Here is a 26171-nt window from a genome sequence, read left to right on the forward strand (position 1 = left end):
CTTCGTTTATACATTTCCAGACATGCCCCGCATGGAAAGCAGACTGGCATTACAAAGGAGACGACGTAAACACCGAATGCCTGTCTCTGTGTATGTTCTGACTGTCATGGAGGTGTTTACCCTGCGTGCAGGAACACGGTCTGAAGAATGGGCGTTCGTTCATAGTGCGTCCTAATGTCACGGCATGCTTACATCACTCTATGAGGTGTCACTAGTTACAAAGGCTGCTTTGACACTGACTCACTTAGAAAAAAGCAATAGTTTCTTGAAGTTGCCCCGCGGATTCAAGTACAGCTTTCTACCAAAGGTAGAAAGTACCTTTACTGACAATAGCTTTGAGTATTTAAGAAGGTGTTAAGAAGTCCTTGTGGTTCATTTGATGGAAGGAAATTTTCTATGAGCGAACTTAAACACGCACACACAAACATAAATGTGATCTGACAAGAAAATACTGAAGGGCAACAAAGTTCGGTTGCTCCTGGACTTCGGATGCTGCAAGAACTTACATGTTGTTGACAGATTCAAGGCAGACTTTATGGTATTTACGGAGGAGCACGGCTGGAATCTTGTGAAGCACCACAAATTTGGAGCAAACTTCCAGAAAACTGCAAAACAGCCAAAACACTGAGTTTATTCAAATCGAGGCTAAAACCCCATCTGTTGGGGTCTGCCGTTGATAAGTTTTAAGTGGATCACCTCATGTGTATTTGCGTGATAATTTTAATGATGTTGTCTGACAAAATGTAATATTTTATTGTTTGTTTCATAATTAGTGACCGTATGATATTTTTATGATGTAGAAGATCATAAAACTGCCTCATTGCTGAAAGGTGCTACACAAATAAACGTGACTTGACAGCAACTCTCTTTGGCAACACGTTTCTGAGTTTAGGAGAAACCGCAGTACCTCGTGAAGGGATGCATACCACGTGGACCTGTTCGTGTTTTCTCAAGTTACAACTACTAAATTCATTGTATTTTCTTTATTAATTGTATGTGATAGATCAGAAAATACATGTTTTAAGATTTTATTGCAAACACGAAACTACAAACTGACATGTACTTTTATACAGTCCTCATTGCTCTAAAAACAATGTATCCACTCCATGCTGCATTAATTGACATTAACGCTTTTTGTTGAATAAGTGTGAAATTAATCAAATACGAACCGAAAGACAACTGCTTCAGTTTTTTTTTTTCTCCCATCTTGATACAGTTGTTCATCAGAACGAAGCAGCTTAGTCTGTACAAGAACATTCAAGCGAGAATGTTATGTTGGCTAGGTGCCTCGCTTGATTATGCAATTTAAAACCTGAAGGATCGAGGTTCTAAAAAACAAAAAACCACACACTCGACAATGTCTGACATTGCTTTAATGAAGGGCCTGACACACGCTGAGGCTCGCACAGCAGGTTGCAGAGCTCCACTACGAGCTGCTGCTACAGGAGCTCGACTGCGTGAAAAAAAAAATCATTAGCTCAAGGCAATGTTAATCTACAATCCTGAGTAAGACACCAAAACATTCAACGTTTAATGAGGCGGGAGCATGTCAAGCCCAAAAACAGACAAGCAAATTTGGTCGTTGCTTTTAATTGTGACATGTCTTATCTTGTGTATCTTCTACCCTTAAAACTGTTTACAGTTTTGACAACATTTTAATGTTAACACATGAGGTTTGCTCTTATTTACAAATTGTGATTATCACGAGGAGAAGCAAATGTATGCGTTTAGATTCAAGTTTCTTTCTGCTTGGTCTTCTTTTCAGGATTCAGTACAGTTTGGGGGAAAAAAATCCTTAACTGCCTTGTTTGTGGTTTTTGGGGCGCATGTTACACACTGTGAATGTTGAGAGTTGATGTTACTGTTTCGGCCCTCAGGTTTTATGGGTTAACAAATGCAACCAGATGCCGTTCCACATACTTGTTCTGAAATAAACAGTGTGTTGAAGGAGTATTTCATGTCGCTATGATACAACCACGAATTTGGGTCTCATTCCACCTTCTTCCAGGTGATTAGTTTGTCCTCTACAGGGCCTGGTTGCTCATAATTATTAACCAGAGGAGCATGTGGATGGAAAAACAAGTATCTGAGTCATTTGGTGTAGCATCTGACTATGCATATTTTATAACGGCATCTTCCATTAATATTAAGCGCATTCGAGGGATTTCAGTGTGGTCTGTTTCGAGAGGAGAAAAGGAATGACCCCGACGTGATTTGAACACGCAACCTTCTGATCTGGAGTCAGACGCGCTACCGTTGCGCCACGAGGCCACTACCGCCTGCCCGCCTTAAAGTGGATCATACAACCAGAGAAGTCATTTTGATGTCCATTTTTTTTTTTTGTAAATAAGATGTATACCGTGAGATTTAACCATAATATCCCCTTCAAAGACGAACAATTTCCGAAGAAAATCAGTCCTAAACTGGGGACTTGATATTTTATTTCTCTTTAAGCTTACGTCAGCACCAAGGACAGCTGCCTCTTTTAGCTTTTCTCCTTTCACACGCTCACGCGCACTCAGCACGAGACGACAAATAAATGCACGCTAATCACAATGAAACGCGGACGTCAAGTGCGTAAAAAATTGCTTATATTAATGTACTTGCAGAGTATTTAAAATCCACTCAAGTTGATATGATTTGACTTAATATTTGAATGACAAACATGAATTAAAACAGTTTTTCCCACAATTTTCCCGACATTTTTTCAAATATTATGAGGTAAAAACCTCTCACTTATTACGGTAAATACTTTACAACATAAAATCGTTATTTAAAAACTTTACAGTTGTACTTCGAGTTTAATTTATGTTTTTTAAAACTATGAGGGAGTAAGGATTAACTTTCAGGATATTAAACCTGCAGTAGCTGTCCAGTAGGTGGCAGTATACTAGATAAAGCCTTTTATTACTCAGTATAAAAACGGAAAGAGGCTCGTTATTAAGGTAAAGTAAATCAGATACAATAGCAAAAAGATGAAAAACTCAACTACATTCTCACAAAAACTAAGCAATAATTTAATTTTAGCACAGCAGCATAGACTCGTCAACCACATTCTGTGAGAACTCTAATGGACATATTACAGGTATTTACATAAAAGCTTTCAGTGTTTTTATTTATTTATTTGACAAGCAGCAAGATCATGTTTGTCACTCATTTCTCTTTACATGTGAAAGATAACAATAGTCAGTATACCAGTTTTATTACAATTTTTTTTTTTCCTAAGTTCAGTACATTTAACAAAGAAAGAAAAAAAAAAAACACACAACTGCAAACGTGAGAAAAGAAAGCATGTTTAATATGTAGCCATCAATATGTCTTTTTGTCCCCCTCCTCCGTACTCTTTCAACAAATAGGCTCGTCTGATCTTTCTTTTCCAACAGCTAGAGAGGCATGTTCTTTTTGACGTTGGACGCACAGGTGCGTGGCACTGGTGATGCTGTAAACAGTTTAAAAACCAGAAAGTGGGAAAGGTTCGAATGGGCGAGGGCAGGAAAGGGGCCTATCAGAGTGGTGGTGTGAGCCAGCTGTCTGGCGCTGACATGATGTCATCAAGTCTTTTTTTTTTCCTTTTTTTGTAGATGGAGGCACAAAGTCCTGCTTTTGATCGTCGCAGACAGCCTGCAGTTCAAAATTCTAAATTAGATGAATGAGTCTGTTGCTGTGGTTTTTGTTCATAATTTGAAACCCGTCTCATAGGTGAGTCTCTGTGTGGAGATGCTCCCTTCGTCGTCGGCTCCCGGGGCCTACGCGACGTAGCTGTACTCGTCGGCCGACGTCTGACTCCGCTCGATGTACTGTTTGTCGATGAGCACCTCGATGCACTTCTTGATCATGCTGATACTGGGGTTGAACCTGGCTTTGGACTGATTGATTACCTGAACACGTTTAGAAAAGGAAAAAAAAAAAATAGAATTAAGTAAATAAATAAAAATACACAAGGCATTGGGTGATTTTTAGACTGTTACTGTTCTCTCTGTGTTTCTTGGTCTTCGTGTTGCTCTTTGTTCCCTAATTTTCTCTAACAAACCTCCAAGACTTTCAGAGAACAGCTGGATTTATACTAAGAATGAGGTGATGAATCAGACTAATCACCACAAATTGATTACTAATCTAGTAATCGATTAATCATTGACTGGTGTATACAAACCAGTCAAAAAAAAAAAAAAAAAAAAGTCAATTGCTGAAAGAACAAAATACCCAAAGCAGTAATTAAGTCAAAAGTGTACAATACACTTTTGACTTAATTACATTGCAAATCATATCATAAATCACTGCAGATTTATAATAAAAACACATTTGACTGTAAATATGTTTATCCAAAAGTGTTCAATCTGAACCACTTTCAGCTTCACCCGGTTTAAATTCGCTAAAGAAATGCTAAGCCATTGCATTTTAGGCAAGAAAATGTTTTTCTTAATTTAAAAGGGATTTATTTATATCTTTGACATGTATCTTTAACATTGTACAAAAAAAGGTTTAAGTGGCTAAATGAAAAATGTGTAGAATTTGCCAATTTATTTTATTCGATTAATCGGCAGAATAATTGATTACTAAAATAATTATTTGTTGAAGTGTAATTTCATTTTAATGAAATGAAATTACACACAGATAGATGTCATGTTTAAATGTATGTTTAAATATATTAAAATGTATGTTTATTCACATTTTACATTTACTGTTTTAAGGAATCTGGTTGAGACAACTCATCAATTATACTTAGTTAGGCAAGTATGCTTTTAATATATTAGAACTAAATTGAATTCAACTCAAAAATACTTAAGTTATTCCAAATGATAATTAAATGTTGTATCATATCACTCAAACATTGTCAAAACAATCGTTGCGGATGATGATGCTGCAGACAGGAAGGATCTCCAGTAGCAGTCAATCTCGCAATGAATCTGAAGAGGCCTCTGACTGACTGGACTCGCACATCATAACATGTATTTGAAAAAAAAAAAAAAGGAAGAGGAAAAAAAAATCCTTCCAGTGACACAGCATGCAAAACCAGAGGGAAAAGTTGTCCAAACATGCAACGCCTCAATCAAAAGAGCTACAAACAACGATGAAATGAAAAGAATTCAGAACTAGTGTAATAGAGCTATTGGAACAATGAGTGAATGATTCCAGATCGCTCCTGATCGCTTTGTTTTGTGACACATACGTTTAACCTTTAGCCCTGCTAAGGTTCATAAATCGTGTCAGTTCAAATTGAAAAGGTCTTGACCCTATCCACCCACTCACCTCCTGGATGAGGGCGTTGTGTCGGAGGACTTTCCGCGCCTTCATGATCCTCACTATAGCAGCTTGTAAATACATTTTGCGGTCCTCGTCGACGGCGCTCCTCGTCTGCTCCATCTCCTGAACGTTACAGACATGCGGCGGTTCAGTTGGTTATCGCTCGGACTGTTTATCATCAGGCTGGTGTCCGGCAGTAGGCTTACCTGCGGCGTATCTTTCTGCATCGACGTCGTAATCTTGAACTTTGTTCGTTTACTGGTGAAACTCATATTTAGTGAAAACGTCGACTCTGTTTCGATCTCCTCCTGTGCACAGGGGAAAACGTACACAACTTTCACTGTCTGAAATCAAAACCTGAGTGTACCTCACCGCCCATCTCGGGGTAAAAAGCAACTTTAGCCAAACATCGTTTTGCGTCAGACCTTCTGCAAGTCATGGTTTAGCATCTTGACGTCCATCAGGGACTTGATGGTCTTCTGCAGCTCCTTCTCGTTCATCTGGGTGCCGTCCTGCAGCTCCTTGTACGTTACCGTCTGGCTGTTGTTGAAGGCCAGAAGCACAGCCATCTGGTATGTGGTTACCATGGCAACGTAGGGTTTGGACAAGTAGTTCATTTTGACTTCGCCTGCGAGAAGGGGTAACAAGCATAACACCAAAGTTCAGAATCTCTCGTCACAGTACTTTTAAATAGAGTCCAATGACATTTGCACAAGGTTGTTGTGAGGTGTTCGGCTAAAGCTACAAAGAGTTTCTGTAGGTCTAACCAATTTAAATTTAAGATTTTTAGAGACTGTTATGAATGATATGCAAGACCTGTGTAGCCACATAAATATGGAAACTTCATCTAGCCGACTGGTGAGAAATTTGCAATTGCCCAACATAAATGCAAAAAAGCTAACTAGCATGCAAAGGATATGTTAGCAAAGCTAGAAGTAGCTTCAACTGTCTTGAGTGCGACTCAAACTTTTGCCTGACAACAAAGCCCACCCCCCAAAAAATACATTGAATATATGAGATTAAATAATCCAGGCAAGGCAAAGTTTAAAACCTGTTATTGACGTGTCAAAGTCTAAGCTTACTTTTTAAAAATGAATTTAAGGCCTTAATTTAAAGATGTGCAGACATGCTGCGACAAGGGTTTTTAAAACGATAGAACGCCGCTATTATGTCTTTTTCTTTAAGTTTAACCAGAACATGCTGAATTGTTTTACTAAATCTGCCATCGTTTTCTGTTACCTGTGCAGAGATAGTGCAGCCAAGTCAACTTCCTCCCACTGAAGTGCTGATTATAGAACAATTCAAACTGCAAAACAGGGCGAAAACGGACAGATGATCAGAAGGCGCTTCTTCCTCTACAAGTACAAATCTCAGCAGCTCCGCTCACCATCTGAACGCTCTTCTCTAGTTCTTGAGGGATGGCGAACGTCGACGAGGGGACGTGTGTGAGAGGCCAAGCGCCGGCCTGCAAAAAAGCGGACGATATGCCAAACGTGTCAGACAAACTAATATTTCTGGCATCTTTTCAACAGCCCGTTTTTGGCTTCCTCATGGCAGACCTGTAATACGTAGATCTGGAAACTGATCCCCAGGTCCACCACCGTCTCCTGCGTCTTGATAAAATTGTTGAACTTGTTGTTGAGGTCGGCGCTCACGCTCATGTCCGTGTACATTCTGTGAAGTTTGCTGGTGAACTCATAGCCACAAGCTTGCTGCGAAATGGACAGAAATGAGGTCATGTCATTAAAATAAGGTAATCCACATAATTACAATGACCTCTATTGACACATTACACAAGAGTCTACTGCTGAAGAAAAAAAAATTATGAAAAAGCTTGTTTAGACACTCAAGAAATCTTCTGTTTATTTACCTTTAGTTTGTTGATCATAGCTTCTTCTGAATCCATTGACAATGATAAACCATGTATTAACCTCTTTGCTAACATTCTGGCATAAAACTGAAAAAACAAACAAACAATAAAAACAAACCCAGATGTAATGAGTTAACTTTTTGGATATTTTTAAAGCTTCAAACTGAGTCACAGTTGGGTATACTCTAGCAGAAAAAGCATTGTGTACCTTTTGAAAGATGTCTTTGTCGTCTATGTACTTGAACACTGTGATGAAACTGGTCAGCTTGTCCTCCACCTCATTTTCCGTCATCCCCTTTGCAGATTTCTTCAGCAGATTGTCGCAGTATTTTGCCAGCTGGACAGAGATAGCAGCAGGAAGGGGGTGACTCGGTCAAGGCTCTGCGCGTACAACTCGACATGACAGTTCCCGTGTATGTGTATGTACTCACAAGTTCTGGGGCTTTGCAGATGGACTTCGGCTCCCTAAAGTTCACCACAGACGTCAAAGCCTACAAGAGAGAAAGAGACAGCGAGAAAGATTACATTGGTACAAAGACAATTGTAATCAAGGCAAACAAAACAACCTGCTGAAAGACCACTCTGCAATGAGGCAACAGCTATTTGTGGTTTGTACCTTATCAAGCGCGCTCATGAAGTGTTGATCTCCATTGAGGACTGTGTTAATGAGCTGAACAAATTTACTGTGAACCTCAAGCACGGACTCCACGAAAAGGGTCGGCATCTAAAGGGAGACGGAGCAGAAATGGTTCCTGTTAAAAGGCTAAAAATCAAAAACACAACAAATTTTTGCAAGGCACTTTGAAGGATAAAAAAAACCCCCATAACATGTAGAGCAGTACTAACATTTTCCTGAGAGAGATTACTGGTGCCTCTGATGCCCTCGTTGTGGATGTGGACCTGCAGCTCCTGGATCATGTGAGGCAACCCGTTTGACACGGCCCGCAACAGGGTGTACATGTTGGCCATGTCTGAACAGAACAAACCATTTCGCAAGTCGCTGTTAGCTGAGGCTGCGGCGCGCAAACGGCGTCAGGACATCAAAAAAAAAAAAAAAAGCACAAAGTGTACTGACCGTCTCTCTTCTCTTGCCTGATGATGCTCTGGCACTCCCCATGTAGGAACTGCAGGTGATCGGCCACCATCCTCTGCTGGCATTCATGAATGACTTTGGCGTAGGAGCTGGGGTGCAGGTACTTCCGACATCGGACTTCTTCGTCTTTCAATCGGCCCAGGACCTGCAAGACGAGAGCGACGCAGAGACATGCAAAAAGTTTTTCCATCACTTTATAGGGAAAGAAGAGTTTTTCTTCTCAAAGCAAGAAGTTGTTTTAAATGAGTCAACAACACTGAGCTTGTCCACACAGGAAGTCGCTGTATGAAATGTTGGTTTTACTCCACACTGACTGATTGGACAGGAAGATTGAAGTAATTGTCAACTAATTTAGCAATCAATTAATCATTGACTGGAGTATACAGACTAAAAAAAGAAAAGGCCAATTGCTGAAAGAGCAACATGTCCAGAGCAGTAATTAACCCAAAACTGTACAAGATATATACACATTTTGCATTTAAGATAAATATACCTTTGTATGTATATATGTTTTACCCAAAACTCCCCAAGTGACATCATTTAAGCTTAAATTCAGGAAAGGAATGCTATGTTGTTGCATTTTAGTCAATAAAATGTTTATTTCCTGTGCTGCTCATTCTGTTAATGTATTTTTAATATTCTATAAAAACGCTGATTAAATGACAAATTTGTGGAATGTGCGAGCTTTTCCTAGCCAATTAATCGTCAGAGTGCCTGATTACTACAATACTCGTTAGTTGCGGCCCTACTGTCATCCACTATAAAAGGTTCACCTTGGTAAGAAATGGAACTGAGGATCAAGGGAACAGAATTAAAATCAGAGGTCAACACAATATCAGATCCGTGATATCACTTTTAGTGGCTTAATGTGTGAGCTAATACTCAAGATTATAAACAGCCTGGTTGAACATTAAGAAACTGTGAACTCAAACTCGACCGCTGAAAGCCGCCTCGCGTTCTCTCTCTCCGGCGACTTACCTTCTCCATATACTGTGAGCAGTTGGATTCCTGGAGAAGATTGGAGGCTTCCTGTTTGTAATACTCTCCTGTTTTTATCAGAAAAGGCCCTTCAAAGATTTCTTGATAAAACTGCAACACAGAAATAAACAAAAATAATAATAAAATACAAAAATACAACTGAGAAACATTCTTTTGTAGACATCAACAGAATCCTACAGTGGGGGAAAAACAAGTATAGGCAAAAATATATGTGAATGTCTTTTCTCAGAAGATAGACTTTGAATGACTGACATGAAATTTATTTCTGATGTCAGTAATTTACACATAAACAGAAATAAAGTAAATCTGTCCAACAATTGAGAATATGTACGATAAAGTGCAGTACGTGGGGAAAATTTCAGGTTCCATGGAAACAAGCGATCCACATAATGACCTGTACATAGATTTTTTTCATAATTTGGTCCAGTGACTTAAACTCAAGAGCAACTCATGTGTTTTTACCCTTTTTTTTTTACTAATTTTTTCATGAACAAAAAATGTGTTCATGACACATTTTTTGACTTATGCAACTTATATTCTGGTACGACTTATTGTCCAGAAAATATGGTAAATGAAATACTGAGAAAAAATATCTCTTCTGGTCAACTCACACCACAACTCAACACCATGTTTTGGTGAATAAATTACCAAACATTTACTCAAAATTTCCTCAGAGCGAATTTTTGAGGAGGGGCTGGGGGGGGCATGACTTGATTCCATCTTTCCAGATATAATACCAGGAAACTTCAAATAATTAACAAAAGGATGACGAGATAAGAAATCTGGAGATAAAACAAGGGCGAATGTTTCAGCAAAATGATTATCCCAAGTACAGGAATGAAACTGGAAGCTTAAATCTGTATGTATTTTATGGAATAGTTCCAGTTCTGATTTACATATCTTGGATTGTTACCAACATCTGTTGTGAATTCCATGTTCACAGCACAAACCTAGTAATAACATTTTGGCATGTTCAGTGCTCATTTCCGTCGCTGTGCAAGCAATTTAGCAGACCTCGCATTTTTAGCTCTGGATTTTGACCCTTGTGTCTTTTAATGGCACCATATACATATAAAGAAAAAAAAAAACAACTACAAAAAAGAAAAAAGCTTGAATACAGTGCAGACTGGGAGAACGGGTGTTTGCTAGTCGGCTCACCTTTAGAGGAAACTTCTTCTTGTACTGTTCAACATGAACAAAAGAGTTGATGACCCCGTGGATTACCTTCTGGTTGGGGTTTTCACCGCAGCGATCACTGCAAGACAGCACAGGTTGAAGACCTGATCATGACGTGTGTTTCCAGACAGGGGCGAACAAAGATTTGTTGATACAACTCGTGCGAAAATGTTGCAAACAAGAGCAGACATGTTTTTATGTTTTTTTGTTTGTTTTTTTTTTTGTTTTTTTGGCACAACAGTCGCTGAAATGCACTCAAAACTCATTGCTTTTAACGTAAACTAAAAGTTCTATACAGAATCTACTATAATCACATCAGTTGTACGTTTGAGAACCAAAGTTTTAAAAAAAAATATATATATTTTTTTTGATAGCTCACTTTTTTATTTCATTCAACAACATCCGGATGAGGACGGCCTGCAGGGGTTCAATCATCAGCTTCTTCCACATATCTAGAGCCAGCTGCAATAACAAGACAGCATTTTGTCACTGTATTATTGTCTCACAACAGAAATAACAAATAAATTCATGTGATCTCAATCAAGTGGGAGACACAAAAGAGACCAAAAAACAATAAGCTACATGTGGAAGAATGGGTGAGTACCTCTCCGATCTCCATCAGCGGCTCATTCATGTCCACTCCCCCATAGCCGTACTGCAGGTCTGCTTCTGTTAGCTTGTTCTTCTTGATAAACTGTGTGTTCAGATACCTGGACAGCATGGGGACAGGCGTAAAATGATGACATTAGTCAACTGATTTAATCAGTGACTGCATGTTTTAGTTTTGTTTTTCTTCCGCCAGTGAAAAACAGAAATAAAAGTCTTGTTTTGGTAGCTGCTTTCCAACGGATTCCAGTAAACTCAGAGACCAAGCAGGGTGTTTGTGCTACTGGTTTCAAGGTATAACCAGTGTGAAAGGTTAAGGTTAAATTCTGCTGTTTGACATGGACAAGCATTAAGTTTCTAAGTAGGGGTGCGGTTTTCTGAATGATCATCGATGTTGCCGATTCCGATTTTTTATTTTTGTCTGAAAAGTCACTAAATACGACAAAGTTGGCAAAAGTGGCGCGACTGTCGTTAACCGTACTTTTATCGTGATATTTTGTTGTACATTTGTACTATTTGTAATACCAATAAAGATTATGGTTTTAAAAAAATCTTATTTTATTTAGGCGAATGTATGGCTGCACAAACACAAATATTAGTCTTGAAAAACATTCCCATATGAAATGGACGTCTCGTAATTGAAATGTGTGATTATAAATTCTAAACTGCACATGGTAACCATATTTAATCTGATTTTCAAATTTACTGTACCCAGCCACCAAGCTGATCCCCATTGGCTGAACATGACCACTTTAAGTTGCATGACGTTTTCACAGATGTGCTATCTGCCTCTGTTATGCTAAATATCAAAGACATTTAGTATGATGTCAAAAAAATAAAAAAATAGCACATAAAAATTATAATTTTTTCTATAATACAAATTGATCCCCACACAGAGAGCCACTTACAGTGTTATGAGGTAGCACTATAAATAACAGGCATTTAGATGCACAGTCACTCTTGTGAAAAAACACAAATAAAAATAGACCTGAAAGTTCTTTAAAAAGAAACACCGACTCAAATCGGGACACTCAATGCGTCTGCTGGCGTGGGTCGTTTTCAAAGCAATAACAAAAACAACTAATAAATAAAAACCATAATGGCAGAATTACTGTTGCTTCTGAAAAGAGAAAAGTGACACCCTCTGTGTTTAGGCAGCTGAGACGAAAATCTGTGCTGGTTCAGAAATACACCTGAGCAGGTGTATTTCTGTGAAAAAAAAAACCCCATAAACATGCGAAAAAAAGACTAAATTAAGTTGATAAATGATTAAGGATAACAAAGTGATAAGCTGACTGTTTATGATGAAAAAGTGACACTAACAGGAGAAGGGAACTCAAAACACTCTGGGTCTTTTTCCAGTAAATGAACACATCATGTTTGGAGGTTGCAGTAACAACAGTCACCTTCAATGTGGAACTTGTTACTTACAGGAAATAGCTTAAAGTCTTACTTTCAATATCAGTAAAGTGGTTAAAATTGCTGGATTTGGACATATCGGCAAACTTTTAGGAAATCTCAAGAGAGTTGGAGTGAACAGCTTCATCTTCTAAAGTAGGGGTGACCAAAGTGCGGCCTCAGGAGCCCACTTTTGGTCTTGGGAATCATTTTGTGTGGTCCCTGAGTGCAGCTCAAAAAATGGATAAAAAAATAAAAAAATTGGCTCTGTGGCAATGCAGCAGATACAGAAGGATGGTTTCTTTTTCGAGATAGATGACTTTCAATGAAAAGTAAACTGTTGTCAGGTAGATAATTCATATCTTTCTTTTTACAGCTCAAGTTTGTTTTGCTTTCATTTTTAAATCCCACAAACATCCAGCGGTTTTTTTTTTAGTGGGAAAACAAGCTTAATCCTAAAATTTGGCTAAATAGAGGCTAAAATGTTTTCTAGCAACATTTTTCTGATTTGTGAATCTCTAAAGACAATGCAACATCACAACATTTCCTTTAAAAATAAACTGGAACGTTAAGTTCTGTATACAGCAGCATCTCACCTGTACAAGCAGTCCATGTAGTCAGCTCCTTTGCTGTACTCTTCCCAGTACCTGTGGTACATAACTAAAACCTTTTCCTCTGACTCCAGGACTTTCTAAAAAAAAAAAAAAAAAAGAAAAGAAAAGAAAAACATACACACACACACACACACACACACACACACACAAATGAGTACAGAAGGTGTTAAGAGCAGGAGAAGCACAACTGGAGATGAACAGGTCAGCAGCGAAGGGTTCGGCGAGTTCTTACCTTGTACAACTGCCTGACATGGTTCTCGAGGAAAACCTTGGTTTCTGTGTATAATCTTTCACCCAAAGGCTCTGGGTATGCAACGCACAAGGCATAAATATCGCTGGAGTTGGGAGTTCAGGATGAACACGTCGTTAATTGCACAAGTAACAAATGCTGACTGTGATTATTTACGACAATTATGTTATATAGTTTGGTTACCAAGCAGGCAATGGTCAGCGTGAGATGACCTTGACTGCCGCATTTATGCAAAAAAGTCCAACGCAAATGCGTCACATGATCTAATTTGTCTGATTTATAACAATTGCTGAAGCTTTTCAAACTATATGTGAATAAAATTCAGGAAATTAAAATCATATTAAACCCCTTTATTAACCTTCAAGTTGCATTATGAAACACTGCGATATAAAGGATACGAGAACCTATCATTCCACGTAGCCCTTTCCACGTAGTCGAGCATCACAACAGCCTTGATTGTAGTTAGTAGCTTGTTCCATGTCTCGTCAAAATCCACCACCCGCGGCTTCAAAGACATGGTACAGCTTCTATTTCACCCTAAAAAAAATAAATAAGTAATTATAGCAAAATAAAACTAGATGAAAATGCATTTGGGGTGGTGGGAATAAAAAAAGATAACCTAACCTTGACCTTGCAATTCCTCTTTTAATTTAGAGGACCATTATAAGTCCTATGACAATGCCTAAGACTAGCAAGTTAGAATGTTGTGTTAGAACAGAGTGTCAAGGAAAAGAAAGTCGATTATTTACAGTATAATTGACATTAAATGCATGGTAATAGGAAACCAAATGCACGTTTCAGACTGAGAATAGGGCTAAAAATACTACGTTATTGAAAACTACACAAAACAAAACTAACACTTAAGCTAAATCAGTGTAAGAAGATCTAAGTTTGCCCTGAAACCTCTGTTCAAATTGTCGTTATCGAAGCTCCGGGTTACCGAATGCATCTAAACATTCATCACCGTGAAGTACCCAACATTTCCACAGCAACAACGCCCCCCAAGAACACAATGAACACTCAGGTGTGTCCCAGAAAACTCACATTACATCGTGTACCAAAACGGAGGCCCCGTGTTGCTGTAACAGTTCATTTAAAGACAAAAATAACACTGCAGCGTCATGACAGCTTTTGGTTCTAGCTACTTATTGGACACAGTTACTCGTCTCGGATAAATACACGTTACAGTCGCTTGATAAACACCCCTCTTACCAAACGTAGCTAACTAAAGGTTGCTGGCTAGCGGAATGACAATCCCAAAATAGGTTGGCGAGCTAAAAGGCTAACTAGCTTCTCGCTAACATGCTACTTCTTCTTCCTGCTCAGTGCCATTCAATTTCTAGGGAACAGCTAGCCACTAGCCGGCTAGTAGCTAGCTAACGGTAGCTTGGCTATCACTAGCAAATTGTCATCTTAGTAGTTTCAGCACAGTCACTCTGACAGCTCAGCAAAACATGTCGCTACAGTCACACAGAACAGCACGTTCAGGTCAAGAAAAGTCGTGAAAGTGCTACCAACCTCTGTACAGTAGTTACTTTTATAAAAGTCAGCTTTCTCCGCTGTCACGGACTTGATTTCGCTTTACAAGTCTTCCCTAGTACCTCCAGGTTCAAACCATTTCGACTAGTTGGGAATACGCTGTAAAGAAACAAGTAAATGTATTTATGATGCTGTTTTATGATTTCCAACGTGCGAATTTGCGTACAAATTACACTTAGACTTAGAAACTGTTTCTCAGTTGCTTATACTAATGAGAAATAGACTGACCGAGTCAGTCCCAAATAACAAAAACACCCTCGTTTTAAATGGTATCGCCCAAAACTACGGGAACCTCTTAGGACGCGTTTCATAAAACTTTTATTTTCAGTATAATAGAGAAAAGAATAAATCAATAATAATAATCATAATAATAATAATAGTAATAATGATAATAATAATAATGAGTAATTTATAAAATAACAATTACTTTTGCTTTTAATATTCTATTATCATTTATATCAATTATGTTCGTGTATGTTCTTCTTATTCTTATTCTTATTATTATTTATTATTATTATTATTATTATTTTTATTATTATTATCATTGTTATTATTGTTGTTGTTTTTCAGTACAAATAGACAACATGTCGTTAACTGCATGTTTCTTGCTCATGGGCTTTGAATATGGAACGAACAAAACCAAAACAAGAAAACGGTCAAACAGTTACTTGGTAACAGAATAAAGCACCAATTAAATTTTGCGAAAACAGACTGATAAAAAAAATAAAACTTCAACTGAGGCCACGCTCCGGCGAAATTAAGCAGTCTTTATCGTGAGTCATGCCATTTACTGTTGTTATTAAAAGTAAGCAATGTTAGGCAACGTTAGTACATTAGCTCTTTACTATTAACTTTACAGTGTAACTTTAAACTTTAGCTTGCTGGTGTTTACAAAACGTAGCGCCCCGGGCAGTAATGCTAGTTCAAACATCAGTTAGCTTTGTGCTATACTGACCAGACTTGTGAATTTTCCTGAAATGCATCATATTTTCATAGCTAGGTTTCCCCGAACCCTCTATATCTTACCAAAGCCACCACAGGGTGACACTTAAGACATTTTTATCCCCAAATGAACCTTTCGTTGTAATAACCATACTTCTCTGAAACGTGCAGTTTAATATAAGGCAGGTTCCTCTTTCCGATAAATTGCCTTAATTTTAAATAGCAGAAGTGTTCAATTGTAAATTCATCACCAACAAATAACTACTTAGTAACAATCCAAAAGCACTTGGCAAACATTTGCCATTGATTAAACAAATAGCTGTGTAAATAACTGAGCAAGCATTTAATTAGTCATGGGTTATTTGATTGATTGACATCAAACACAGAAGTGAGCACTCCCTTCAGACTTTTGTAAATATTTATTTTCATAATACAGCACTGAAGATTTTGATACTTTGATGCCATGTATCAAAATCAGTTTACAGCTTATGTAACTGTAAAACCAAAATAACTCAACTCACCTGCTCCCCATTCACACCTGATACCTTATAACGCCAACAAGTCACGTGATGCCAGGGAGGGAAAATATTTAATTGGGCACAATTTGGACATCTTTCCATTGTGAGGTACGCCCTTTTCACTCCAGCAATGTAGACATTAATAGCTGTGTGTTGTAGATATTTAAAAAGATACCCTGCATAAAGATGCAGAACCAAAGACAAACTGTTTAACATTCTGTCCCACTGGGTTTCTTTCCCTTTGCAGGCTTACTCAGTCACAATGTACCAAATTAAGTCAGAGGGAAATGATCAGGTTTTCCAACGAACTATGGAAAACCAGCACAGTAAGCATGTCCGAAAACATGATCACGAACAGTTATTATATTATGATGTTATATATCTGAACCTTTTCCCATTCTGCTTGTTCCAGCTGGGCTTTTTCAGGCACCTCCTGTCGGTTACGTTCTTAACACAATGCCAAACCTGCCGTCCTCTTCCATGGGCTGCGTCCAGATGCCGCAGCCTCCACCTGCCACTGCGTTTCCGCTTTATGAGGAGATGTACAACTGTATGCAGCAGCGTTGGATGTACTCACTGTCAGGTAACACCTCATCTTCATCTAGACTACTCCATAGAATGATCCAAAATATCTAAGATCCACGCCAGGGACATTGAAGGGACTGTCTTGTAACAACTGTGTAATATTTTATACATTTCGAACTAAATCACCATGAGATGAACAACCGGTTGCAATAATCTCAGCTGAGAAATACAACTGTCCTGTCTTTAAAGCATTTATTTGTTTTGCTTTGTTGTTGTCAAGGCGTTCCTGCCCAGGTAAAGCAAGACAGTACGCTAACCCTGGCATCTGTTCCTGTAAGCAGAACCAAAGAGCAGCCAGCAGCAGAGGACATGGATTCACTGCATGGACCAAACAGTTTTGTTATGGCACAAGGTAACTCCTTCCTTCATTCATTCCTTCCTTCTTCTCTTCCATTCTTCCGTACCCTTTTCCATCCCTCCTCTCTCCGCAAGGCGATAGTGCCTTTTTCCTTTCAGTTATTGATGAATAGAGGCTCACAGTTGCCTCTGTAGATGTGGAAATAGGATTTCCCCACATCACCTTCCTAAATGTCACCACACAACATTTCTCAGGTTACATAAAAAGACATAAGCTGGAATCAAATGGAAACCGTCACATTCAGATATGTATGGGTTGTTGGCACCTTCTCCGGTAAAGATGAGTAAAGTGTGAAAAAGTATCCAAAGTTGAGGAATTAATTTGGAGATTCACTGGCGTCAGTACAGATGCTAGTTAACTACCATTCACCAAAAGGGCAGCAGATAGCATTGTCTGATAACATTTATTAAGTTTTGGGTGAAGAGAGAGCGATCAATAGATTGGCTCTCTAGATTATTCCCGTGTCTGATCTGGTGAAGCAGTTATGTGCTTATTAGAAGATTTTTGGGGGGAATTATTAATATGCTGAAATACCCAATGAAAACCAAGTCTTAGTTTTTCTGGCAGATGCTACCGTATTTGTGTTACATTTTTATATTTCAAAAGGTTCATAATTAATTTAATAGTTTAGCTACTTTGATTTAAGTATTTCTAACAAGACACGTGGAAAATCAAATTCATTAAGGTATCCAAGATCCAAAAGATCATTGTAGTTTAAAACTTCTGGAAAAACTGTAACGTCCAAAAAACAAAACAATCTTGAGATTTTTTTCCTGAAGAAAAAGTCTTAAATTTGTGTCTAAATTTAAGGCCTTAAATTGTCTTGAATTAATTTGAAAAATGTCCGTAGATTGGACAGTTGATGTTAATCGCAGATCTTAAATGTTGTCGTGGCAGCCAAGAATATTTAATCTAGTTATTTTTTTCCTCACTGGACTTTTTACTCAGGCAAAATCTGAGTCACCTGCTAAAGTTACCGGCAGCCTAGCTGCTAACATACCCCGGCTAGCTAGCTAATTTGTTTTGCCTCTATCACGGACACAAAGTCGTGTTCACAGGTTTTGACATATACTTAATTGTTATGCAGCAACTTCCCCCAACCATGGTGGATCCTCCTATAGTTTCTTTTTTTTTTTTTTTTTTGTTTGGTCTATTTTGGAGTTGCTGAAACTTCCAGATACCCTGACTTCGAGGTAAATGAACATTTTCCTCTGTCACACATTGCTCTGTCTGTACCTCTGCACTACCCGTAGAGGGAGCCTTTTCCTTTGTTATTAACCATAAAGAAAAGGTTCTGGTATTATGAGCGCCACTATTTACTCTAAACCCTATTAGTAGTTTGATTTATTTATGAGCACACTAAAACAAAAATGATGGGCAGAGTGCTGTTTTCATTTATAGATGAAAATAATTTAGTTTTTTGCCTCACTTATGATTGGAAGCGCTAAGCTTCCAATCATAAGCTTAGCGCTTATGATCAATTCATAAGGATCAATTCATAAGCTCAAGCTGAGGAAACACAAACAGCAGAGTCCCTGACTCATAGGCTGCTTCGGGCAGCTGGGGAGGAGAGGAGAGGAGAACAAACCATACTGTTGACATCAAGAAGCCAGTGATGTCATAGTGATGTCAATGCCTCTAATTGTAAACTGCATACATAGTCTCACTGTGGCTTGTGGTGACATTTCAGTGCTGGAGAAGACTTTGAAGAAGACAGTCTCTTCTTGGGAACGTGGGATCGGATACAGCATGGCTGTAACTGGAGATGAGACAGAAGCAGGTATATGTTTTACATTGTAACTATATACATTTTTGAATAGTTCAACTCAAACTAGTTGGATTTGGAATGAGATGGAGAGCTTTGGAATGAAAAAAATTGATTTGTTTTCTTTTTCTTTTCCTTGGGAAATAACATTTTCCTTCATCAAATAACATTTAGATTACTCTCTTGAAAAAAGTAATATAAAATATTTCATTGGGATGTATAGCATGCTAAAATCCAACAAGCTTACTTTGATAAACACTTTGGAAAAGCTCTGTGTTTTCTCTGTGTTCTTCACTCTGCGTTTCTCTCGGCCGTCATCTGTGAAATGCTTCAGTGCTGTGTGTTATCCACTCACCCACCCACCCACTCACTCACTTACTCACTTACTCGCTCACTTGCATAGCAGCAGTGGCTGACGTCACTTCTTTTCCTGGAACAGACCCCCCAGCAGCAACGTGTAAATGTGAAACAGCAAATAAGATGTACCCTGACGTCAGTCGCAGGACTCACTGTGATTAGATGCGGCTCATTTTTTGCAAGCGCCACATATGACTGAATTAGTCAGCAGAGTGTTTACTACATGAGGGGAGAGTTCTGTTGACACAACGACAGATAAGCAATGTCTTTTCACTTGATTCGTTTTCTATATTATTGCCTTTGTTATCTTTGATTTGTTGAAAATGCACTTATGCAATTGATTTGCTTGGAATAGGTTCAGTTACTTAGTTAATCCAAACTAAATGGTTATGTTCCTGTTTGAAGCTGGTTGTTCTGGAAGAAAGGAAAAATTTGAATCAGACTTTCTGAACCCAAACAGTTTGAAAATTAAAAATAATAAAAATATTATCCCATGTAAAGTGTGGAAAATTATCACAAAAAAGACTAAAGTTTCCATTTGTTTTCAGGAACCTTTTACAGGGTTGTTCTCTGGTGCAAATTGTTGCTATTTCCCTGTATCTTAATGGGGGTGGGGCTTTGTGGTGGATTCTGATTGGTTGAATTTTGTAAGTGTTCTGCCTTAATTTTGTTCATATGAGGCCGGTTTAAACTTCACTGTGACTTACATTATCTGTTACATTTAAATATTGTTGATTTAAATGACACAATTTGGCCTGAAGTTTGACATTTCAGGTTTCACAATTTTATTTATTTCATTAATTTCTTCGTTTTAAAAATGGAAACATATTTTCCCTTTTTATACATCAGCCGTCAGAGGAGATGTGGGTGTCTTTACTGTGCAGTTGATTAAAAGGAATTTATTTTCGTAATAAATTTGCTGTTACAAATTTTTATTTATTTCCGTGATTTCAAATTGCACAACTTTATGGAAATGGAAACACGCTAATTAAAAAAACAAAAAAAAACAAAATTTTTGATCAAAAGATTTTGCTCTAGGATGATGTGGTTTTTCGGCCATATCAAAATGGATGTATTTCGCAAAACTGCAGTGGAAACACTTTTTCCTATCACAGGAGTCACATGATCAACAGAACCGGATGTCACTACTGGTGAAAGCTATGAAGACAACAGGAAGTGGAAGGATGATTAATTGTTTTTGTTTTTTATGGAAAATGTGCAGCTGGCTTCCCTCAGCACACAGTTCATAAGAAGTCGTGCTTCATTCGAGCGTGTGGAATCTCTGACAAAAAATATGTAGCTGCTCCCAGGCTGCTGAATTATGAATATATCTCATGTAACTCTCTACATCTGTCACTGCCTTGATTTTTAATGACTTATGCCATGTATAAGCTTATTCAAAGAAATTTTGATTTAATTTCTTATTTAATGGAAACACTACAATTGCAAAATTCATTGTTTTCAACATTAACAGAATACAGACAAAGATTTGCACACATTTCCATTTCCAATGGAAGCGCAGCTGGTGGCGATCGACGGCGTTGACATGAAAAGTGGCGCAGTTGAAACCCATACACAGCAAACATCTGTTATTGGAAACACTCATTCTTTTCAGACATTGGTAAACGGATGGTATAATTTTATTTACTGTACAAACACAATAGCTGTTTTTGGGGATTTTTTTATTTTACATTTTTACAGATTTGCTAACATTTCACTTCTCTTTTAGTCTATAACACATTATCTTATGTCCCATTATTTTTGTTAGTTACTGAGCAACCAGTATCCGGTACTCCCTATAAATCAATCTTGTAGTTTGACGTACTGTATTTATGCTGCCTCTTCCCAGGCTCTGTTGCTGCTGGCGACTTTACCAACTCCCAGCTGCGCAACCCCACCTCTAAGCTGTTGAAGACCGACTCCGGGTTTGGGAGTTACGGCCCTCAGAAGCCTTTAGAGGACTCCTTGCAGAAGAGGGAGCTCCGCCTAATGAAAAACAGGTAGAGAGGGACCAGTCATTCTCTCTTGTTAGGTCATTCATCTTTCTGTTAGCTTTTCTGTGACGTACGTTTGAAGGAATGAATGACTGTTGTGGTTCTCCAGCCACAAAATGCTATCTTCTTTGTATCTTTTCAATCATCCATCCAACCAAAGTGCAGTTCTACTTTAGCGTCATCGTGGCAGTCCTGACCTAAACATTACAAAGAAGCTTTCATTATTTATGGCTCCAATACGCTCTCCGTTTAATCCGGCGAGAGGAGCCAAAGATGTCCAGGCCTCTAATTGTTGCCGCTGTTGCTTCCAGGGAAGCTGCGCGAGAGTGTCGGCGAAAGAAGAAGGAGTACGTCTCGTGTCTTGAAAACCGCGTGGCCGTGCTGGAGCAGCAAAACAAGACTCTCATAGAGGAGCTCAGAGCCCTGAAAGACATCTACGGACACAAAGTGGAGTGACTGCGTCGCAGAGGAGATGGGCATCTTGGGATCCTGTGGACTTTTGTCTGTTTCAGTGGCGTGTTTTTGAATGGAGTCTGGAATAACAAAACGCGCTGACACAAAGCACTCCTCGTCGTTAATTTTCTGTGTTCACACAATGATGTCAGGATTTCAAGGGTCGTAATTATCCAACACCAGCAGGACAAACAAGAGCGCGCATTAGGAGGGAAGGTTTGTAAGCGCGTGCCGGTGTTTACTGGTCACAAATGGGTGAGGTTGAGCGAAAATAGCAGAAGTCACTGCCTTTATTCACGCCACCATCTCATTTTATTTGTGTCGCATTCTGTATTCCGCGTGATTAGCTCGGCAGGCATTGTTTTGTATCGCCAGCTGATGTTGTGAGAAGAAAAAAACTTGAGAATGTATTTCAAGAAAATAAATTTACTATTATTCCACTCTAAAAACAAATCTTGAATTATAGTTGCAGGATATTTCATATTTTAGCTGAAAACCAGACTCAAGACAAATCTTGCTTATTTATTTTTGGGCAGTTTTTTTTTTTTTTTTGTCTCAACAGTTTTATGGTAGATGTATATTTTGTTAATAAAATCTCTCATTTGTTTGGTGAGTGAGGAAACGAGGTTCATATTAACAATACTGTTTAAACCAATTTTGCCTGCCGGATTTTGTGTTTTATTTTGTTATGTGTTTTTATTCTCTGCAAACACTGTTTGATGGGTTTAGTTTCACCATATTAAAAGATCTTAGACTTTTACACCAATTTTGCCCAAATAGTTATTTCATCTATAACTATGCCAGTAAGGATGCAATTTATTTTATGTATTCTTCCGTTTTTAGGCTTACATTTGGAAAAGTTGACAGTAAGGTTTTAAGAGGAGATTTAGACATGTTGATAAAGATTTGAAAATTTAAGGAGTTTTATTTAATGCGTCGGAAGTGGTATGTCATAATTTAATTCAGTCTAAAAAAAAATGCTTTATTTATCGCATATGAATCTTCACATGTTCCAGAGTAGTTCCCAAAACAGAACTTTCAGGAACAAAGCATTAAAAAGAAAGATGATAGCTGGGTAAAAAGCTAAATGCTATCATCCTTTGTTATTTTCTTTCCTTTACTATAAAACTGATGTATTTTTATTTTACCCAAGGTTATCAAACTTTGAGGCTTTTATACCGACTCATACCTCAACAAGTGCATAAGAGAGCTTTTACCATCTTCATATTCAACCTTGTGTGACGACTCATTTATTTTGTCCTTCAATTTGCCTACCACTATCAGATGTTTTGTCACATTTTCCAGCGTAAAAAAACATTCAAGTTTTTTGATATGCAGTACACAGCGAGAGAGGATATTTGAAGATAACAGAATGCTCCTACCTAGAAAACAAGATATACTGTCTCCTGTGGAAACCATATTAATCTAAACACCTAAGTGTGGACAAGTGTGGAATTTTGCCTTGAGCAACGTGTAGGGAGCATAGATTGTAATTATGGAAGACTTACTGACAGAATAAACACAGGTTAGGACTTTTGATTAATTTTGTACTGCAGGAGATCTGAAACACAACTGACTGAAACAAAACCACACTGGAAAACTCACCGAGCTGGAGCAAGAGGAACGTCTGATTTTTTAGGTTACTTCCTGGATCCAATCACACATATTGTCAAACATGACGGCATTGATAAAATAAGTTAAAATGGTAAGTCAATTAACACACACACACAATGTTTTACTGACTGAACTGTAAAACAGTCATAAAAAGCATCACTCCAATACAAAACTCACCCCCGTATCAAAAAGTGCAATGTACTTGCATTACCAGTAGGATGTGCCATACCATCGTAATTGAATGCAGCTACCGCATGATTATCACACTGTATGCAATAAATCTATATAAGATGGATTTCACTTTTGAGCAAATAGATACATTTATTTCATGGAGTCTCCTAATTCAAACTGGATTCACAACTACAACCAATAGAAATAGTGTGCAAGACAAACTCTTTCAGAATTCACCATTAAATTAAATGAGAGATTTCAGCACTTTCTTTGTATTTACTTCCATAGTTCATCATTATATATATATATATATATATATATAATATGGGATTGGCAAAGCAGAAAAACGTTTAGGTTATTGTGTACCCAACTGTCAGTTTATTTAAATTTGCAAAATGTTAAAGAGACTTTAAATCCAATACTCTCACCCAGGGGCCCATATAATACCGAGGCCGCCACTGTATGCAACATAATATTTTGTGTATAAAAGAACATTTTGGAGAATACAACTTTTTTGTCATATTTGTCTAACACAAAATCCTATTTCAAGGAAAAATATTGGAGTTGCTACGTCCATCCCCAGCAGCACCGGTATAGGTCACTTATTATTACAATAGTATTTGTTACATTGCCTGTAAACATTTAAAAAGGATCACTATGAAAACAGACCGTCTTCAGAAGCACATCTGCACTAATCCAACTGTAAAACCCAGGGGACTATCACCGTAGTCTATTTATTACTCAGCTGTAGCCACCCACTTGAACCGGAAACGTTTCTATCACGGCCACAACGTGGATGTGTTCAAGTACGGACATAAATGTTGTAATTTCCTTTCGTTCTTCGACATACAGCATCATTATGTTTTGGGAAATATAAAAGCAAGGTGGTTACCAAATAAAATTTGTTCCTCGTCTTATCCAGTGTGCTTTTTTTATTTACCAATTTTAAAGTGTAAGATAAACCGTAAGAAAGCTATTTGTTTTTAGCGTAATTTTAACTATGTTTACTATAATTAGGACTAACTGCATTTGGTGTTTTTAAAACATAAAACTAGTGATTTTATTCACTTACTACTTTATTTTTCAGGTGCTAGCTACATTGAATTTGTTCAGAAGAAAATGAATAATAGCGCTTTTAAAATATCCTATTTTATACGAAGTACTTGAATGCAGCAGGGCAGCGGATGTAGCTGCAACAGCAATCTACTGTACAGTGGCAACAATGTAGCAGTCAACGCTGAAATTTATTTCCGAATTGTTTAGGAACGTCGTTGTAACCTTTATTAATGTCGATAAAAAGTTTCGGGACACAAAAATGCCTTTGTATCGATAGTTGTGTGTCCTGTCAAGAAATACGAGGCGAGGGAGTCGAGGGGAAGCTCTTGGAGGCGCTGCCTGTCCCCGCTTGAGGGTTTGGAGGAGGACGCTGGGCTCCTCTTCTGATTTACCGACCCGAGCTTCGCGTTTCTCATCACTTTTAATGGCTCCGCTCAACATTCGGGACGCCATTGGAACACCGGAGAAGGGCGTGTAGCGCTAGCGGATACCGGGGGAGCAGCTCGTAGCGTTACCGCCCCGTTCCCCCCAGCAACACCGACGGCACGGTAAATAAAGCAGTTGGGGCGGCGAAGACTGTCACCGGGGCCCGCGTACAAAATGGGGAATACAACCTCCTGCTGCGTGTCGTCGAGCCCCAAACACCGGAGGAGCAACCACTCTAGGCTGGAGCCCTACCGACCGGAGCCGGAGCTGAGTCGTGAGGACACGGGCTGCAATCTCCAGCACATCAGCGACAGAGAAAATATAGACGGTAAGACGCAGACTGACAAGTCTGAAGTGAACTTCACTGAGTTTTTGAGTATATTGCTAAATGAAAATTCATTTTTAGAGTATTTAAATACCGTTATAATGGATGTAGTGGTTTACCTATAGCATCTCTGCAGACTTCTGCTGGAGTATTAATATGAGAGCTTGCCACAGCTGTGCAAAGACACACCCACTCATCAAATCAATACGCACATTTCTGCAGGTTTATTTTTTTAATTATTTTTTTTTTACACATTTTACATTTCTGTTGGTTTTACTTTTATCTCGAGTTTTTCTCAGCCTCCATCTTTGTGGGAGTGGATCCGGGATGCACGAGCCTGTAGCAGCTTATTAAGGTGTTAGTGTGAATTACTGTTCCAGTGGGAATACATGTGATAATAATGAACAGAGAGGTGAGAGACTTCAATGTACTTACAGTCATATGAAAACAGATTCCCAGAAAACTTTCCCAGAAAACTATTAGATCAAATTAAGACAATTAGAGCTCTCTGAAAGCTGAAATTCTTCTATTTTATGTCCCTCAGCTGACACTTATACTTTATCAGCGTTCTAACATAACATGCTCTTTTTCTAAAAACCTTATCAGGATTCTTATTGCGTCATCTAACAATAAGAAAGAAATTGTTAGATGACGCAATAGTTTTCTATCACTTTATACTGTTTGGGATTTGACAGCATTGATCCTGGGTGGATGTTGATTCAGTAAAAGTGAAAGGCTCAGGCTTTGCTGTGGTAGCAAATCAAACAACTTTATAAATCTCCATCAGACCACCCAGATAAAGGGTTTCTTTTTTTTTTTTT

At 38.3% G+C, this 26171-nt stretch overlaps 3 protein-coding genes and 1 non-coding gene across 10 annotated transcripts in view; 2 read left to right on the forward strand and 2 right to left on the reverse strand.

Moving 5' to 3' along the window:
- Window positions 1–2199: 2199 nt before the first annotated feature.
- On the reverse strand, window positions 2200–2271 carry trnaw-cca (transfer RNA tryptophan (anticodon CCA)). Its single transcript has one exon. It is a non-coding gene; the product is annotated as a tRNA-Trp (tRNA).
- Window positions 2272–2996: 725 nt separating this feature from the next.
- On the reverse strand, window positions 2997–14993 carry cul2 (cullin 2). Of its 3 annotated transcripts, none has more exons than XM_008438267.2 (21): window positions 14766–14993; window positions 13646–13784; window positions 13230–13332; window positions 12980–13074; window positions 10984–11089; window positions 10759–10841; window positions 10362–10458; window positions 9183–9293; window positions 8187–8349; window positions 7958–8082; window positions 7728–7835; window positions 7543–7602; window positions 7320–7448; window positions 7112–7198; window positions 6801–6953; window positions 6629–6706; window positions 6481–6547; window positions 5667–5869; window positions 5448–5549; window positions 5248–5364; window positions 3747–3878 (listed from the first exon to the last, which is right to left on the reverse strand). In XM_008438267.2, exons 2-21 carry the CDS (start codon window positions 13762–13764, stop codon window positions 3747–3749), a joined length of 2238 nt encoding a protein of 745 aa, XP_008436489.1. In that variant the 5' UTR covers window positions 13765–13784; window positions 14766–14993. The 3 variants fall into 3 exon arrangements, with proteins under 3 accessions (XP_017157226.1, XP_008436489.1, XP_008436490.1); XM_008438268.2 differs by lacking the exon at window positions 14766–14993 and adding an exon at window positions 14292–14727; XM_017301737.1 differs by lacking the exon at window positions 14766–14993 and having other exon boundaries at window positions 2997–3878; window positions 13646–13764.
- A 451-nt stretch (window positions 14994–15444) lies between these two features.
- Window positions 15445–22524, forward strand: LOC103482244 (cyclic AMP-responsive element-binding protein 1). Of its 2 annotated transcripts, none has more exons than XM_008438270.2 (7): window positions 15445–16354; window positions 16494–16572; window positions 16659–16829; window positions 17052–17183; window positions 18880–18969; window positions 21161–21311; window positions 21617–22524. In XM_008438270.2, the coding sequence occupies exons 2-7, from the start codon at window positions 16509–16511 to the stop codon at window positions 21759–21761; spliced, it is 753 nt and encodes a 250-aa protein (XP_008436492.1). In that variant the 5' UTR covers window positions 15445–16354; window positions 16494–16508; the 3' UTR covers window positions 21762–22524. The 2 variants fall into 2 exon arrangements, with proteins under 2 accessions (XP_008436492.1, XP_008436491.1); XM_008438269.1 differs by having other exon boundaries at window positions 15452–15559.
- A 2173-nt stretch (window positions 22525–24697) lies between these two features.
- ccny (cyclin Y) overlaps window positions 24698–26171 on the forward strand; it is a 27853-nt gene continuing 26379 nt past the window's right edge. For all 4 annotated transcript variants that reach the window (XM_008438271.2, XM_008438273.2, XM_008438272.2 and 1 more), the window contains exon 1: window positions 24698–25353. In XM_008438271.2, coding sequence (XP_008436493.1) covers window positions 25200–25353 — 154 coding nt within the window. In that variant the 5' untranslated portion in view covers window positions 24698–25199. The remainder of the gene's footprint in view (window positions 25354–26171) is intronic.

The sequence above is a fragment of the Poecilia reticulata genome, linkage group LG20 (genome assembly GCF_000633615.1).
Source record: "Poecilia reticulata strain Guanapo linkage group LG20, Guppy_female_1.0+MT, whole genome shotgun sequence".
In the NCBI taxonomy this organism is placed as follows: Eukaryota; Metazoa; Chordata; class Actinopteri; order Cyprinodontiformes; family Poeciliidae; genus Poecilia; species Poecilia reticulata.

What these genes read in the sequence shown, in the direction of transcription:
- cul2 (XM_017301737.1), bottom strand. Translation starts at nt 13,764, where the DNA reads ATGTCTTTGAAGCCGCGGGTGGTGGATTTTGACGAGACATGGAACAAG. An exon ending in TACATGGACTGCTTGTACAG is followed by an intron (nt 11,090 to 12,979) that starts GTGAGATGCTGC and finishes CATGCTGTCCAG; the next exon opens with GTATCTGAACACACAGTTTA. An exon ending in CAGGCAAGAGAAGAGAGACG is followed by an intron (nt 8,083 to 8,186) that starts GTCAGTACACTT and finishes TGTTCTGTTCAG; the next exon opens with ACATGGCCAACATGTACACC.
- LOC103482244 (XM_008438270.2), top strand. Translation starts at nt 16,509, where the DNA reads ATGTACCAAATTAAGTCAGAGGGAAATGATCAGGTTTTCCAACGAACT. An exon ending in TTGGATGTACTCACTGTCAG is followed by an intron (nt 16,830 to 17,051) that starts GTAACACCTCAT and finishes GTTGTTGTCAAG; the next exon opens with GCGTTCCTGCCCAGGTAAAG. An exon ending in CAGTTTTGTTATGGCACAAG is followed by an intron (nt 17,184 to 18,879) that starts GTAACTCCTTCC and finishes GTGACATTTCAG; the next exon opens with TGCTGGAGAAGACTTTGAAG.